Genomic DNA, 13,656 nt, shown 5'->3' with positions numbered 1-13,656 from the left:
CCCTCGCTGATCCCTCGCTGATCTGCGAGGGAAAAATTCCCTCGCTGATATTCGTCGCTGATACCTGATTTTCTAGTAGTGAAAAGACCATCTTTGTCAAATGTTGCAACAATTTTAAAAGAAATTATGAGCGATAGTTTCTTAGAAAAAAGTCGGTATCAACAATCTGTAGGACTATCTTGGTTCTTCATATCTAAAAAAGTATTTTTTTTTCTTATATTACTCTTTCACTCTTTAGCAAATTTATTACCTGTCAGATTGTTTAGGATCTAGTCTTACATTTCTAGCTTTCGCAATAAATTTGTAATTCTTTGTTTTTAGTAAACATATTGAATTAAAAGTGAAATTCCACAATGTTTGTATTCACCCTCACCTTCTGATGTTAGGCATTACCATTCCAGGACCAACACTTCATTTCCTTGCCCTTTAGGCATCATAAAAAAGATGAGAAATACTCACACTGTTTCTTCATATTAAAGGAAGATAACTCACGCATCTACAGATATGTGAAAATAAACAAAAGACAATGAGACGTTACACGTCTCCTTGGTTTAGCAAGGCAAAAAAAAAAGCATGATAGCCATCATCACTCCCTCTTATGGTAAAACATTTATAGTGAAAGCTCGTCTACGATAAGATCAGGAAAGGAATATTGTCGTTATTCTTGTTTGGTTATTCTGAAAAACCAATTTGATAATGAGGATATTGAGAAAAGAATGTTGTGGTTATCCGCAATCAGGAGAAGCATGCGTTAAATGGGTGTATTAAGATGGTGAAGAACAAAAGCACATATATAAAATGCAAATGTTTTACAAAAACAAAGATACTAACTCACATGTTGTTCTTTTAAAAAGCATGAATTCCACATCAAACATGAAATCTACGTAAACATTTTAGGTTATTAAATACTAGAAGCGTACTCGTGCAATGCAACCAAATAAATCTCCATTTTAATATTTAATTTTTATTCCGTTACTATCGATATAATACGATTTTATGTAGTTTTGAGAAAACAATAATATTTTTAAATTTGAAGATAACATAAAAATTTTGAAAAATAAATAAATCGATATTAGTATCAAATTAACTATTCAGTAATTTTTTAATTCAAAATTTTTATTATAATTTAATTTAGATTTAATAATAAAACAATTTATTTTTAGTTTAATAATATAACTTTTTATAAAGATGATAATTATGTTAGTTTATATTTTAGATTTTCTATATTTAAAATGTACATTTATCATGTATTTGATTATGTTTATCTGCAGTTAGTTACACAAATTTAAAAATAGAGCTTTAATAAATTGTACTTACGCAAAGTTACTTGTAATCTTGAATTTCAAGTAATATGCATCAATAAACAATATTTCATGCATAAAAATGATTTTTAAAAGTTTTTGTCAAATATTTTATAATATAGTATAAAATAGTTTAAAACTCAATGGAGTTAACAAATGTATGTGTCTAAATATAAACTGCCTTCATAGAAGTAACATATCAATAATGCATAATTTGTTCTCAGATTTCTTATTCATAAAAATATATAAAAAAATAAACTAAAAGAATTTTACAAGTTAAAATCCAATTATAGTAAAAGAAAGATATGAATTCGATACTAATTTAAATACGTGTTTCATACATCAAAGATGTAATCTACGGGTTTTTCATGAAGCGATATTCACGTAAGAACAAACACACAACCATAAAACATGTTAAGTGACAAAGTATATGAGATTATTCTAGTTTATAAAACTTGATACCCAATAATGAAAATACGGTATCCAATATTAGAAATACAATCAAAACATTGTACAATTAATGACTAATTCTTATTCATTCTACAAGAGATAAAAAATAGGGGAATTGGCTACAATAGTCATTTCTCACACATAAATTGGTCTCCTAGTCATTCATCTTCATAATTCATCCAAATATCACTACGTCCATAAGTCTCATGTTTGCCACTTGCAGACGTAGCTAAAAGACAAATTTTTTTTATCAAATTTGACTCAAATCCGTAATTACGATGATAAGGTCTACAATTTGAATTCTTTGTTGTCTTTTAGCTAGGTCCACAAGTGGCGGACGTGAGACTTGCGAACATAATGACATTTTAAGGAGATGAATAGTTAGAAGATCAATTTAGAAATGAGAAATGGGTATTTTTGTCAATTTTCCACAAACAATGTTCTAAAAGATGTATCATAACAAATATTAAAAATATATATATACACATCAATCCAATAATTTGAAACATTAAAAAGATATTCTATGAGCACTTTATACTTCTAAAATACATATATTTACACAAATTGCTCATCATAATCTTAAAATACCCCTTTTAACTCCTCTGCATAAGGGTCCTTCCTTAAATCATTGTAAAACTCCCGTTACGATCTTTTTTACATAACACGTATTCAAGATTTACTGACTAAATATACATAGAACTTAGTGACGAAATTGAAACATTTATAAAAATTGATTGACATAAACGTAAAATCTATATCAAAACTCGGAATCCACATCAACTTCTAACCGGTTACATTGGTTGTAAGTCAAAATGTCATAACATCAAAACACACAATTTAAACTATAGATCATCTCCGGTGTACTTCTTATATTGGCTCTTTAACTATTGTAGGAAGTCAAATATAAAAAAAGACACTTCAATGAACTATCTAAATTGATTTTTCTTTCATTGTCTCACTCCTTATAGGTAAGAATCTCCTTAGGGCATCTTCAAAACTATTAAAAAAATAACACTAAAAATGATAGGTCCATTAAACACTAAAAAATCAACTCCAACCACACACCAAAAACCATCTTTAATATTATAATAATGATAAACATGTTAATATATTAAACTATTAATCAATATATATATATTATAATAACTTAATATTGTATATATATATATATATATATATATATATATATATGCCTACTTTATTGAGCTCCAAATATAAATGTAAACATTTTGGACCTCCATTTTTTAGTGTTTTAATGTTGAATTAGAGTTGAAAACACCTCATTTATGTTTTTAGTATCAGGTTGGAGATGGTCTTATAAAGAGTCTATATTATTTTATAATATACATATACATATGCATATCATATCATGTTCTTATTTTGTTTTATTTAAAAAGTAAAAAAAATATTATTATTATATATATATATATTTGTTAATATAAGAAGTATAATTTGACATAACAATATTTTGCTACTCACATTAATTTATATATATATTAATTTGAATATAGGTGTAAGATTGAATATGCTATTAGTAGTGAATAAATATGTATAAGAAAAACAAAATTAGTGAGACTTGATTGCTATTTGATGGTATTGGCTTTTATATGGTTGGTGCTAACAGATGTGCAATTAACCTTTCCCTTATATAGGTATTATAAACTCTCAATGTCATAATATACATTAAAATAAAACAAAAATCTCAACATTAGTTTAGACTTGAATCATGAGTTTGTATGTTATTTTACAAGTCAACTAATATATAAAGTTGAAGGTTAATATAGTGTATTAGCAAGATCGATTGAAAAAATAATTGCACATATGTTGAGTTTCTAAACTCATATAAAGTTGAAGGGTTGGGGTGGGATACATGCAGGATCTGAAACCCTTTATGATATTGTTGCTTCAAATTTCAACTTAATTCAAGAGAAAGAAGAACTTTGAATTTGAATTTGGGCTCAAAATAAGAAACAAACAAAGTGTCAAACAACTTTGGGAAGACTAATCATATCTTTTTCATGTAAATATGGGTTACTTAAATCTGAAACTTTGACCAAACAAATGGTATGTTTTAAACATTTGTATATTATGCATAATAGTTTGAACTTAAGGGATTTTTAAATCACTTGCATAAATTATGATTTTAAGACTTTTGTCTAAATGCTTATTAATGTAGTGTATATATATATATATACACACACACACACACTAGAAGGGTACTCGCAAAATGTAGCGAGATACATCTCAATTTTAGTGTTTTGTTTTTTTTGTCTTAACTGATGTTATAATATGGTTTTATGTGATTTTGAGAAAACGATGATTTTTTTATTTTTGAATAAAATATATATTTGAAAATATCATAAAAACATAACAAAAATATATCGATATTCGTATCAAATTAAATATTTAAAATTTCTCCTTTTTTGTGTATTTCTTTAATTCATTTTTTTATTTTTAGTTTATAATATAATTTTTTATAAAGATAATAATTAAGTATTTTGTTAGAACTTAATGATTATCTTAATTACATTTTAATTTTTTTATATTTAAAATGAAATGTTTATCTTCTATTTGATTATGTTTATCCGAAGTTAATTACACGAATTCAAACATGAAGCTTTAATAAATTGCACTTACGCACAGTTTACTTGTAATCTTGAATTTTAAGTAATATGTATCAATAAACAGTACTTCATGCATAAAAAAATGGTTTTTAAGAGTTTTTGTCAAATGCTTTATAATATAGTATAGATATAGAAAAAAAAACTGAGACTTCAATCGGTTTTAATTAATACAGAACCTAATGCTTACAATTCATAACTGGTTATTTACTTGAATACTTTAACTGATTTGGGATGCAGTTATCTCAACCAATCCAATCCTTGGTATGCATGATTTTTTTTATTAACCTGGATATTCAACCCGTTATGCGAGCCGACTAATCTTAGGCCGACTAACTGCTTTGCAGATAGCCCGGAGTCACTGCATTTGAACCTCCGTGGCCACAAGGGGATTTTTATTCCTCCTTGGATTTGAACCAACATGATCTTTAATGCACCTGCTCCGATTCTTCTAAATAGAATTTCAATTTTTACTATATTTATATATGTATGTATGTATATGTACATGTTTAATGGTCTTGATATGACTGGCTTTGGCCAGTCACAATTTCAAACGCTTCTATAACTGGTTCCGACATAAAATCCCTTAACCGTTGTCTAATCGTCGGATCTTAACCGAACCATAACCGGGCTTTTCTTCACCTATCTTGGGTTGGTCCCAGACCAGCTCATCTCAGTACACACATGCATGTAAGACAAATATGTGTTTATAGTCTCATTTTATATATGTAAACATACATACATGCATACACACATACATGAATGATGATGAAAAAGATGGATGGATGGATATAGAGACAAAATGAGGTACATTGTCCATTTTGGCATGGGCATGGGCAAACAGGCTGTCATTTTTACCTCTGCAAAACACACCTTCACGTGATAACCTCCCCACAACCACTTTTTTCCTTATATTTTAAACTACATATTTGGTTCCTGTAGTTTATTGAAAATAACATTTTTTGTTTTTATATTTTTAAAATTACAATATAATCATCGTAGTTTGGTAAAACATTCGAGTTTGGTCTCTTTCTCTAATGATTGTTAAAATGTTACGTTAAATGAAGGGCACTTTCGTCATTTTATTAAATCAACCAAAATCGAACTCTAAAATTCTGGCCATGTGGTTGTTGAATGGATAAAAAACAAAAAAATTGATAAAAGTACAAAATGCCCCTCATTTAACTGAGTTTTTTTAATGGTTATTAAATCTGAATGTTTTTGCAAACCATGATGATCATTTTGTAATTTTAAAATTATAAGAACGAAAAGTGTTATTTTTGACAAACTAGAGGGACCAAACTTGTTATTTACTCTAAGTTTTATTGATGAATTAAAGATACATGAATTTTATTACACTTCGGATAATATCTCTTCAAGTGTGACAACCATATCCTCATACAATTTCCATACACGTGTCACATCCTTATCCCTAGCTGCATAATCCAATTCCGTCACGCCATTGAAAAGTCTGGAGTAAAGACTTCGGAGCTGAGCTCTTTTTGTTACAGGTTTTCCTTGAACTATCGTATAAATATCTTGTTTCAAATAAGAAGCACTCTTTCTCAATTCCTTTTGTGCTTCTTTCCATGATTCCAATTCCAAGAGCTCTTTCACTTGTACTAAACTCATTGCGTGTTCTCTTATTCCATTCTCAGCTTCTTCCACTGTTTGGTCAGGAACTGTCATTCTGAACATGTCTAGAATCGAGGATTCAGTTGCAGATGCCGATTGGGTGGAGATTGGAATTGGACAAGACAGTAGGAGGAATAGCGATGCTGCTTTTCTTCTTGTGATGTGGGTGTGTTTTGAATGCGATTGAGGGGTCTTGATTCTTGTTTCCTTTGAGCGGTTTTCATTCGAGTGACCGTATTTTCCTAAGCATGAACATGTCAACATGTAAATATTTGTTGTCGTCATGTGGGTTTGATTTGGTTTTAAGATGAATGGTTGTTGAAATCGTTTGGATGATGGGAAGCTGTTGGGGGTCGGAAAAGAGAAAGGATTTGTGGTATTTATGGTCAAGATTTATGGAAATTTTGAAAGATTGTTGAGGAAAGAAAGATATTAACAACTTTCAATTTATCATTTGTCTTATCAGTCGTAAAAATATGAACTTATATTTTATTAGAAATATCAACAAGTACTTAAAATAAAGGAAAACACGAGTCTTTTACATGTGTGATGTATACACTTTTGCTTGTATATTATAGGATCGGGACGATTAACCAAAACATCACATGTGAACACTGTAGTAAATTGTGGGATATATTGGTTTCAAATACAAAATAAATTGCAAAATAAAATCAATTTTATTTTAGTTTTTATTTTGAGAAATCAACTTTCAGAACTTTTAATTTTGGAGAACCAATTTCAAAACTTCTCATTTCTCCCGATTGGTTTGAGCTTGGACTCCAAATGTCAAAAGTATCTGGAGGTCTCAGGTTCGACCATGAATGAATAAAAATCCCCTTTGTGGCCACGGAGGTTCAAATGCAGTGACTGTCGCGGGTGGTCGTCCTGAGATTATTTGGTTCGCATAACGGGTTGGATATCTAGGTTAATAAAAAAATGTAACAAACTTTGTTTTCATTCATAGTTTGAGGAACACACAAACAGACCCATTCCTGACATTTTATAGGCTCTGGGCGAACGTAAAAACAGGGCCCACCGCAAGAAACAAAGCTTTAAGTCGTTGCTAAAAGTTCATTTATCATCAGAAAGAGTATATAACAACAACATGTCGTTCTTATAACTTGTGGTGGAAACATGTCATCGCTAAAAAGTGCATCATCAAAGCTCATTTTTCTTATAGTGACCCTCAATAAGTACGAAAAAAATTCAATAAATGTTTTTCATTAATATGAAATTGAGTAGAAGAAATGCTAATAAGTTACTGAGAAAATAAAATTTTATTTATTTTTATTATAGATATATAAGAGAGTACTTAGGCCCTGTTTGTTTTTCAAAAAAAAGCACTTAATTGTCTCTTATGTCTGAATCGGTCAGACATTGAGGTATTAAGTGCGTTTGTTTTTTTTTTTTTAAATTAAGTGCTTAAAACATCTGAATAGGTTTGATTTATTCAGAGGTAAACTAAAGTCTGAAAACCTCTTAATCACCTTCGCCTACTGCATACGCTCCCTTAGAAGAACCGGTTCCAGATTTGGCTTTCAAATCCTTTTGTTTATGAACCTCAGCGCGTGGACTTGTATCCGATTTCAAATTTGATTTCGATTTCGATTCCAAACCTTTTCTCTCGCATCGATTTCCATCGGATTGCTCTTCTGGACTGTCGGTAGAAGGAGGCGATTCCAAACCCTTTTTTCCATCTGATATTCGTTCAAAATCAGCGACCTGGATTTCGACGGAGGGAAACGAGAAGCGGCGGGGGAGGCGGTGGTGGTAGGGAGGGATTTAAGCTTTCGGAGAGAGAGAGAGAGAAATAGAGAAATAGAGAGAAAGGGCTTCTAGTGGGTATATGATTATTTCCTTTACAAATTATTGAGTTAAAACATATTATTGAAATCATGAAATTGTATGTAAAACTTGCAAATTGAGTTTGTCATTAAACTAAAAAGCATTCAACAAAATTCCAAATTAAGTTTCACAGGAAAAAAAAAAAGATCACTTTTCAGATTTCAGACGTAAAAACAAACAGTCTGACTGATTCAGATTTCAGACTTCAGCACCACCTCTTAAAATTCAGAAGTGAATTCAGACTTCAGACTTCAGCACCTCTTAAAAAACAAACGTCACCTTAAATTTACGTATTTCTTAGTAGGTTATTTGAACCAAGAATATATAAACTGTGGTTGATAAATTTTTATAAGAAGTAAGAATTTTTTTAGTTCATAATAAGAAGTATATGTTATTTTGAAAAAAAAAAAAAGAACTTCGTGTGAATGAAGTAATTGTGAGGGTCAATGAGATATCACTAATAAAGAAAACTATCAAAGTTTTCTAGACAAGTAGACAAATGAGGATCAATAAGAATATAAAAGAAAAGATGATCCATTAAGATACAATAAGAATAAATAATGTATTAAAGATATAACATGCAAGCTCAACAAATGATTGCTTAGGCACTTAAATAGAATATTGTGTTGTGGTGGAATCCCAATGAAAGATACATAAGTCAAACAATTGATAAAAACATTTAAATTCTATTTTCCTTTTTTTGTTTAACTAAAATAAGATGTTAGATTAAAAGTATTGGAACATGACATATATAAGAGACATTACTAAATACATCTTGTGGAAAAAAAAATTATTGATTAATCACAAAACCATGAAACACGTCATAAATTATAAGAACAATAGATTTATCGTCAAATAATAGTAAAATATTTTATGTAGAAGCAAAAATAGATAACAATAGTCAACAAAAACAGTTAAAACAACATAACCAAATAACAATAGTCGATAGAAGCAGAAATTGATAAAAATATCCAACAAAAATATATAGCAATAACAAGCACATGATCTTAACGTTGAATTGTTGAAGCATGAAAATAGTCAAACATATAAAGGTAGCAATAACTAATATCATTGAACCTTGTTGGAGATAAAGAAAAAATTAGAGAGACAATAAACAATAACATATAATGAATTACCAATTATTTTTTTTATTTTCTTCTTCAATGTAATTAGTTGATATATTTTTGGGCCCTTATTATCTACTAAATTCTTTTTTCCTCTTATTATATGCTACAATATTTTGGGTTTCTTTAATTTATTAAATTCTTTTAGACTACTATTATATTTTAATAGAAAATTTTGGGACCTAGGCATGCGCTCGTGTTGCCCTTCCCCAGAGATGGCCCTGCACACAAATATGATTGAAAGCAATGTTGTTCACATTATAATATACAATTTCTATGAATATAATTTTATTATCTATAACGTATCACAAATGTAGTCGAAGTTTTAAAAACAAGTTATTAAATATCAGGTATTGTTTAGTAATCGAGAATCTCTTAAATTTTATTATTACGACTAATTACTGTATACATACAAATTTTAAAACCTAAGTTATTAAACATCAAATCTATATTATATTATAAAATATTTGACAAAAACTCTTAAAAACCGTTTTTATGCATGAAATATTGTTTATTGATGCATATTACTTAAAATTCAATATTACAAGTAAATTGTGCGTAAGTACAACTTATTAAAGCTCCATGTTTGAATTTGTGTAACTAACTGCGGATAAACATAATCAAATAGAGGATAAATATCTTATTTTAAAATATAAAAAATTTAAATAGAATTAGGATAATTATTGAGTTCTAACAAAATAATTAATTATTATCATTATCAAAAAATATATTATTAAACCAAATATAAATTAATTCGTTTTTAAATTTTAATTAAATTATAATAAAAATTTGAATAAAAGAAATTACACAAAAACAAGAACTTTTAAATAGTTAATTTACTACTAATATCACTTATTTTTTTCAAAATTTTATGATATCTTCAAATTTATATTTCATTCAAAAATAAAAACATTTTCTTTTTCTCATAACCACATAGCATTATAATATTGATAAACCCAAAATATAAAACGAAACATTAAAATCAAGATGTATCTCGCTGCATTGCGCGAGTACCCTTCTAATATTGTTTAATAAGTTTCTTTTTTTCAAATTTAAAATCAGTACCTTGTTAAAATCAAATAATAACAATATATAGATGGTTTAAAATCAAATTTAAAATCAGTTTGTTAAAATCAAATTTAAAATCAGTACCTTGTTTAATAGGTTTCTAAGAATATATGTTAAACCCCATTAGATATTTCTGAAAAGAGTTTTAAGAAGATAACGAGGGGGGTTTTCAACATATATAGATGGAAAATGGTCCAAGTATAACTGATGTGAGATTCTAACACACCTCCTCTAATGCTAGAATTGAAAATGATATATTCCTTCGTGTTATTGGTTCATTGTACTTTGCTAATACATTGATGGGAAATGATATATTCGTTCTGTTTTATAACTACAATGATTTATTTGTTCAAAAAAATGTCCACGAACTTATTGTCCACAATGTGAAAGTCCATTAGATTTTTCCGGTTTAAGTAAGTTCAATGATTTATTTATTTAAAGAAAATATTTATAAACTTAATCACTCAAAACATTAAAGTCTGTTGGGTTTTCAGATCTTTTTCTATTTTAATTTTTTTTTCAATTTCAACCTGTATCGACTAGGGCTGCTGCACACGGGTTGGGTTGGTATTTGGTCAGGTTGAAGTCATTTGAAAAATCTCAACCCAACTCAATGTTTGCGATTTAAAAAAAATCTCTATAACAGTCTAGATTTTGTTATTGATTAATCTTGGTATAATTATTTTCATGACAATTGGAAGCTTTATCTACTTGTACCCTTGCTTAAAGTAGTTGTATTTTGGACTAATAATATAAGTCCAAGTTTTATGTAAARGGTCAATTATGTTAGAAAATAAATTGGTCTTAGGACTAGAAATGTTAAGAAAAAATTCATGTAAAATCTAATATTGAATTAGGCAATTGATGAGGGGTAACATTTGCTAAGTGGGTATTCTTTTACTAAGTATTTAAATCCTTAATTTTTAGAAAATACTCTCATTTCTCTCTTTCACTTCTCTTTCTAAACATACGCCTCTCTCTCTTAAACCCTAGCTTTTGGTTCTACCTCCTCATGCATCTTCCAATTTGGTGTTAGTTTGAAGATTTAAAGCTAATTGATTGAAGGCAATGTAAAGAAGCAAGGTATGAAGCTATAAATTTCAAGATTTGTGGTCTAATTTGTTGAATTGTGATAAAATTGGGAGGTTTCATGTTAGGGTTCATAAGGTTTTGATTAGTAAGTTAAACCTTTGTTAAATGATGTTATTTTTATGTCATTGTTGGTTAAARAAGTTATAAATTAAGTTTTAATCATTTATTTGCAATATGGTAAGTTAGATAGTTGATTCTTGATGGTATTAGTGTAAATCTTATGCAAAAGGGACTGTTTTGAGCTGTGTATAGAATCTTAGTAYTGCTGGTTGTTTAAAAAATTCATATAAAATCACTCGTTGATCCATTTGAGGTGTGACATATATTGTTGGAAAGGTATATGTGTCTTCTACAACTTTGTAGTTTATGTCCAGACTTGGTTTTACCTCCATAATGGTCAAAACAGTGAGTATATGTAGCTGGTCCTGTGCAAAAACGGGATTTGCATACTGTTTTTAGAAAATTCATATAAAATAGGTTTTTGCTCCAAACGGAATGAATCCAAATCGATTGGAACCCTAAGTATTCGGCCTACAACCAGAGCCGTCCCTGGGGGAGGGCGGGCCGGGCGTACGCCCAAATTTTTTTAATATATATAATAGTAGTTCAAAAAATTAGTAAATAGAAGACACATAAAAAATTAGTATCTAATATGACAAGAAAATATTTTTGTACTACATTAACTATTAAATATCCAAACATGTATGAATTAAATATATTGGAGAAAAAACACATAAAGATATTAATCTGTCGTTCATTATATAATATCATTTAATGTTTTTCTAAGTTTTTAAATATAAACCGACGTCTAAAACTACTTGCTTCGAAAACTTTGATATATTTTCCATAATTTATCTCCCATCGATCTTTTGATTGTTCCATTCTCGCGTGAATTTTGTTGTTATATTAGAATATGATAGATTTTTTTGTTATTAGGTAACAAAACCCCCATCTTTGGAAAAAAAAATTACCAATCATATAAGATGGTACAACTTATATTTATATTTAGAATAATAACACTATAATTGTTTTTTCATAGCTGTTCTTTATTATCTAATATTTAGTGTATAAATTTTATGTAATATTCTATCTCTAAAGAAGAATAAGATCTCAAACTATCACCAATATGAGTTTTTTTAATTTATATAATCGATGATTCCATAAAAGTTTGTTTTAACCCTAACTCTATGTTATTGAGTCTTCTTTACGTAAGAAAGAGATGAAAGCAATGGGGGAAGAAAAATATTCTGTTCTCGAGATTTTTTTAGGGAAAGGAAAAGAAAAGGAAAAGAAAAAAATTATATAAAAATTTATTTTTGTTTCATTATTTTTCCTTCCTCTTTCTTCTCTATTAAAAACAGAAATAAAAAACTTTATTTTTCTTCTTTCCTTTTTATTTTCTTTTCCTTTCTCATTCTTTCTTTCCTTCCAAAATTCGAAAACATAATATAAAAGTTTAAAATGATATTAATCTTCTCAAATTCGAAAATATAGTATAAAAGTTTAAAATTGTGTTAATTTCCCAAATTCAAAATAATAATATAAAAGTTTAAAATGATATTAATCTTCCCAAATTCAAAAACATAATATAAAAGTTCAAAAAGATGTTAAAAAATATTAACATGAGATGACATGGAAAATCAACCTTTTTACATTGATTTATATAGTGTCACTCGGAAATCAGAAGAATCGACTTTGTGATTCAAAATGATATCATTCTATGTACCAAAAGTATATTATATGATGTTTTTTGATGATGAAACAAATTAGAAATGAGTATTGCTTGATTCAGCGTTCAAGAATACTCGGAAAATGGTTTTATATGAATTCAATGTTAATTCTGATGATAAAAACAATATATTGAAAAAATATCGTACTCATCGAGAGCTCTTTTTTACATCTCGCCCAGGGCCTAAAAAATGTCAGAAACGAGCATGCCTACAACTTTTGTTTAGACATTAACACCTGAATGCTTCTCTAAGTATGAGAAAAATGATCAAAGTCAAGTTGGTTCAAAACTGTTTGGTGCAGGGGATTTAATAGCTTTACTTTTGCTTGTACTTTGTGCTTTGAGGATTGTAATATCCGTAGATCTTGTATCAATCAGTCACAAACATGTGTGATTTATTCAGGACCAATCTTAGAATAAGAAAGGGCATTAACAAGGGGATAKRAGCTACGTRYTTAYTTMTTCGATTGYCGTCTAAGGTACGGATACCCGATTCTTGTGACTTTCTTTAATCACTAATTCATTATAGAGGCAATATTGTATCTCATTACCATCTTGGCATCTATCACTTGTATATAAATATAGTTTCATATTTTGTGAGATTATCCCTTTTCACATTGAATTGATATGTTTTTTTTTTGGTGATTTGAGCACTTTGTGCTTTAAGGCATGATATCGAGTGCAACGATGTCGTGACGCCTCCATGGCGGCTATAAATTGTCATGGCGTCCTCGCTATTATACCCCAATGTCAATAAGTGGGTCTGGCCTGGTACCGGCTAATTTGAGGGC

General features: G+C 28.7%; 1 protein-coding gene across 1 annotated transcript; it reads right to left on the bottom strand.

The window, feature by feature from the left end:
- Positions 1-5,678: 5,678 nt before the first annotated feature.
- Positions 5,679-6,526, bottom strand: LOC112509640 (psbQ-like protein 3, chloroplastic). Its single transcript, XM_025114706.1, has one exon. The coding sequence runs from the start codon at positions 6,290-6,292 to the stop codon at positions 5,726-5,728; it is 567 nt and encodes a 188-aa protein (XP_024970474.1). The 5' UTR covers positions 6,293-6,526; the 3' UTR covers positions 5,679-5,725.
- Positions 6,527-13,656: the final 7,130 nt, after the last annotated feature.

This window comes from Cynara cardunculus (genome assembly GCF_001531365.2).
Source record: "Cynara cardunculus var. scolymus isolate 2C chromosome LG 3, CcrdV1, whole genome shotgun sequence".
NCBI lineage: Eukaryota > Viridiplantae > Streptophyta > Magnoliopsida > Asterales > Asteraceae > Cynara > Cynara cardunculus.
Note: the sequence above shows the minus strand (reverse complement) of the source record. Positions and strands in the feature narration are given on the sequence as shown.

Excerpts from the sequence above, each read along its gene's own strand:
- LOC112509640 (XM_025114706.1), bottom strand. The coding sequence starts at position 6,292 with ATGACGACAACAAATATTTACATGTTGACATGTTCATGCTTAGGAAAA.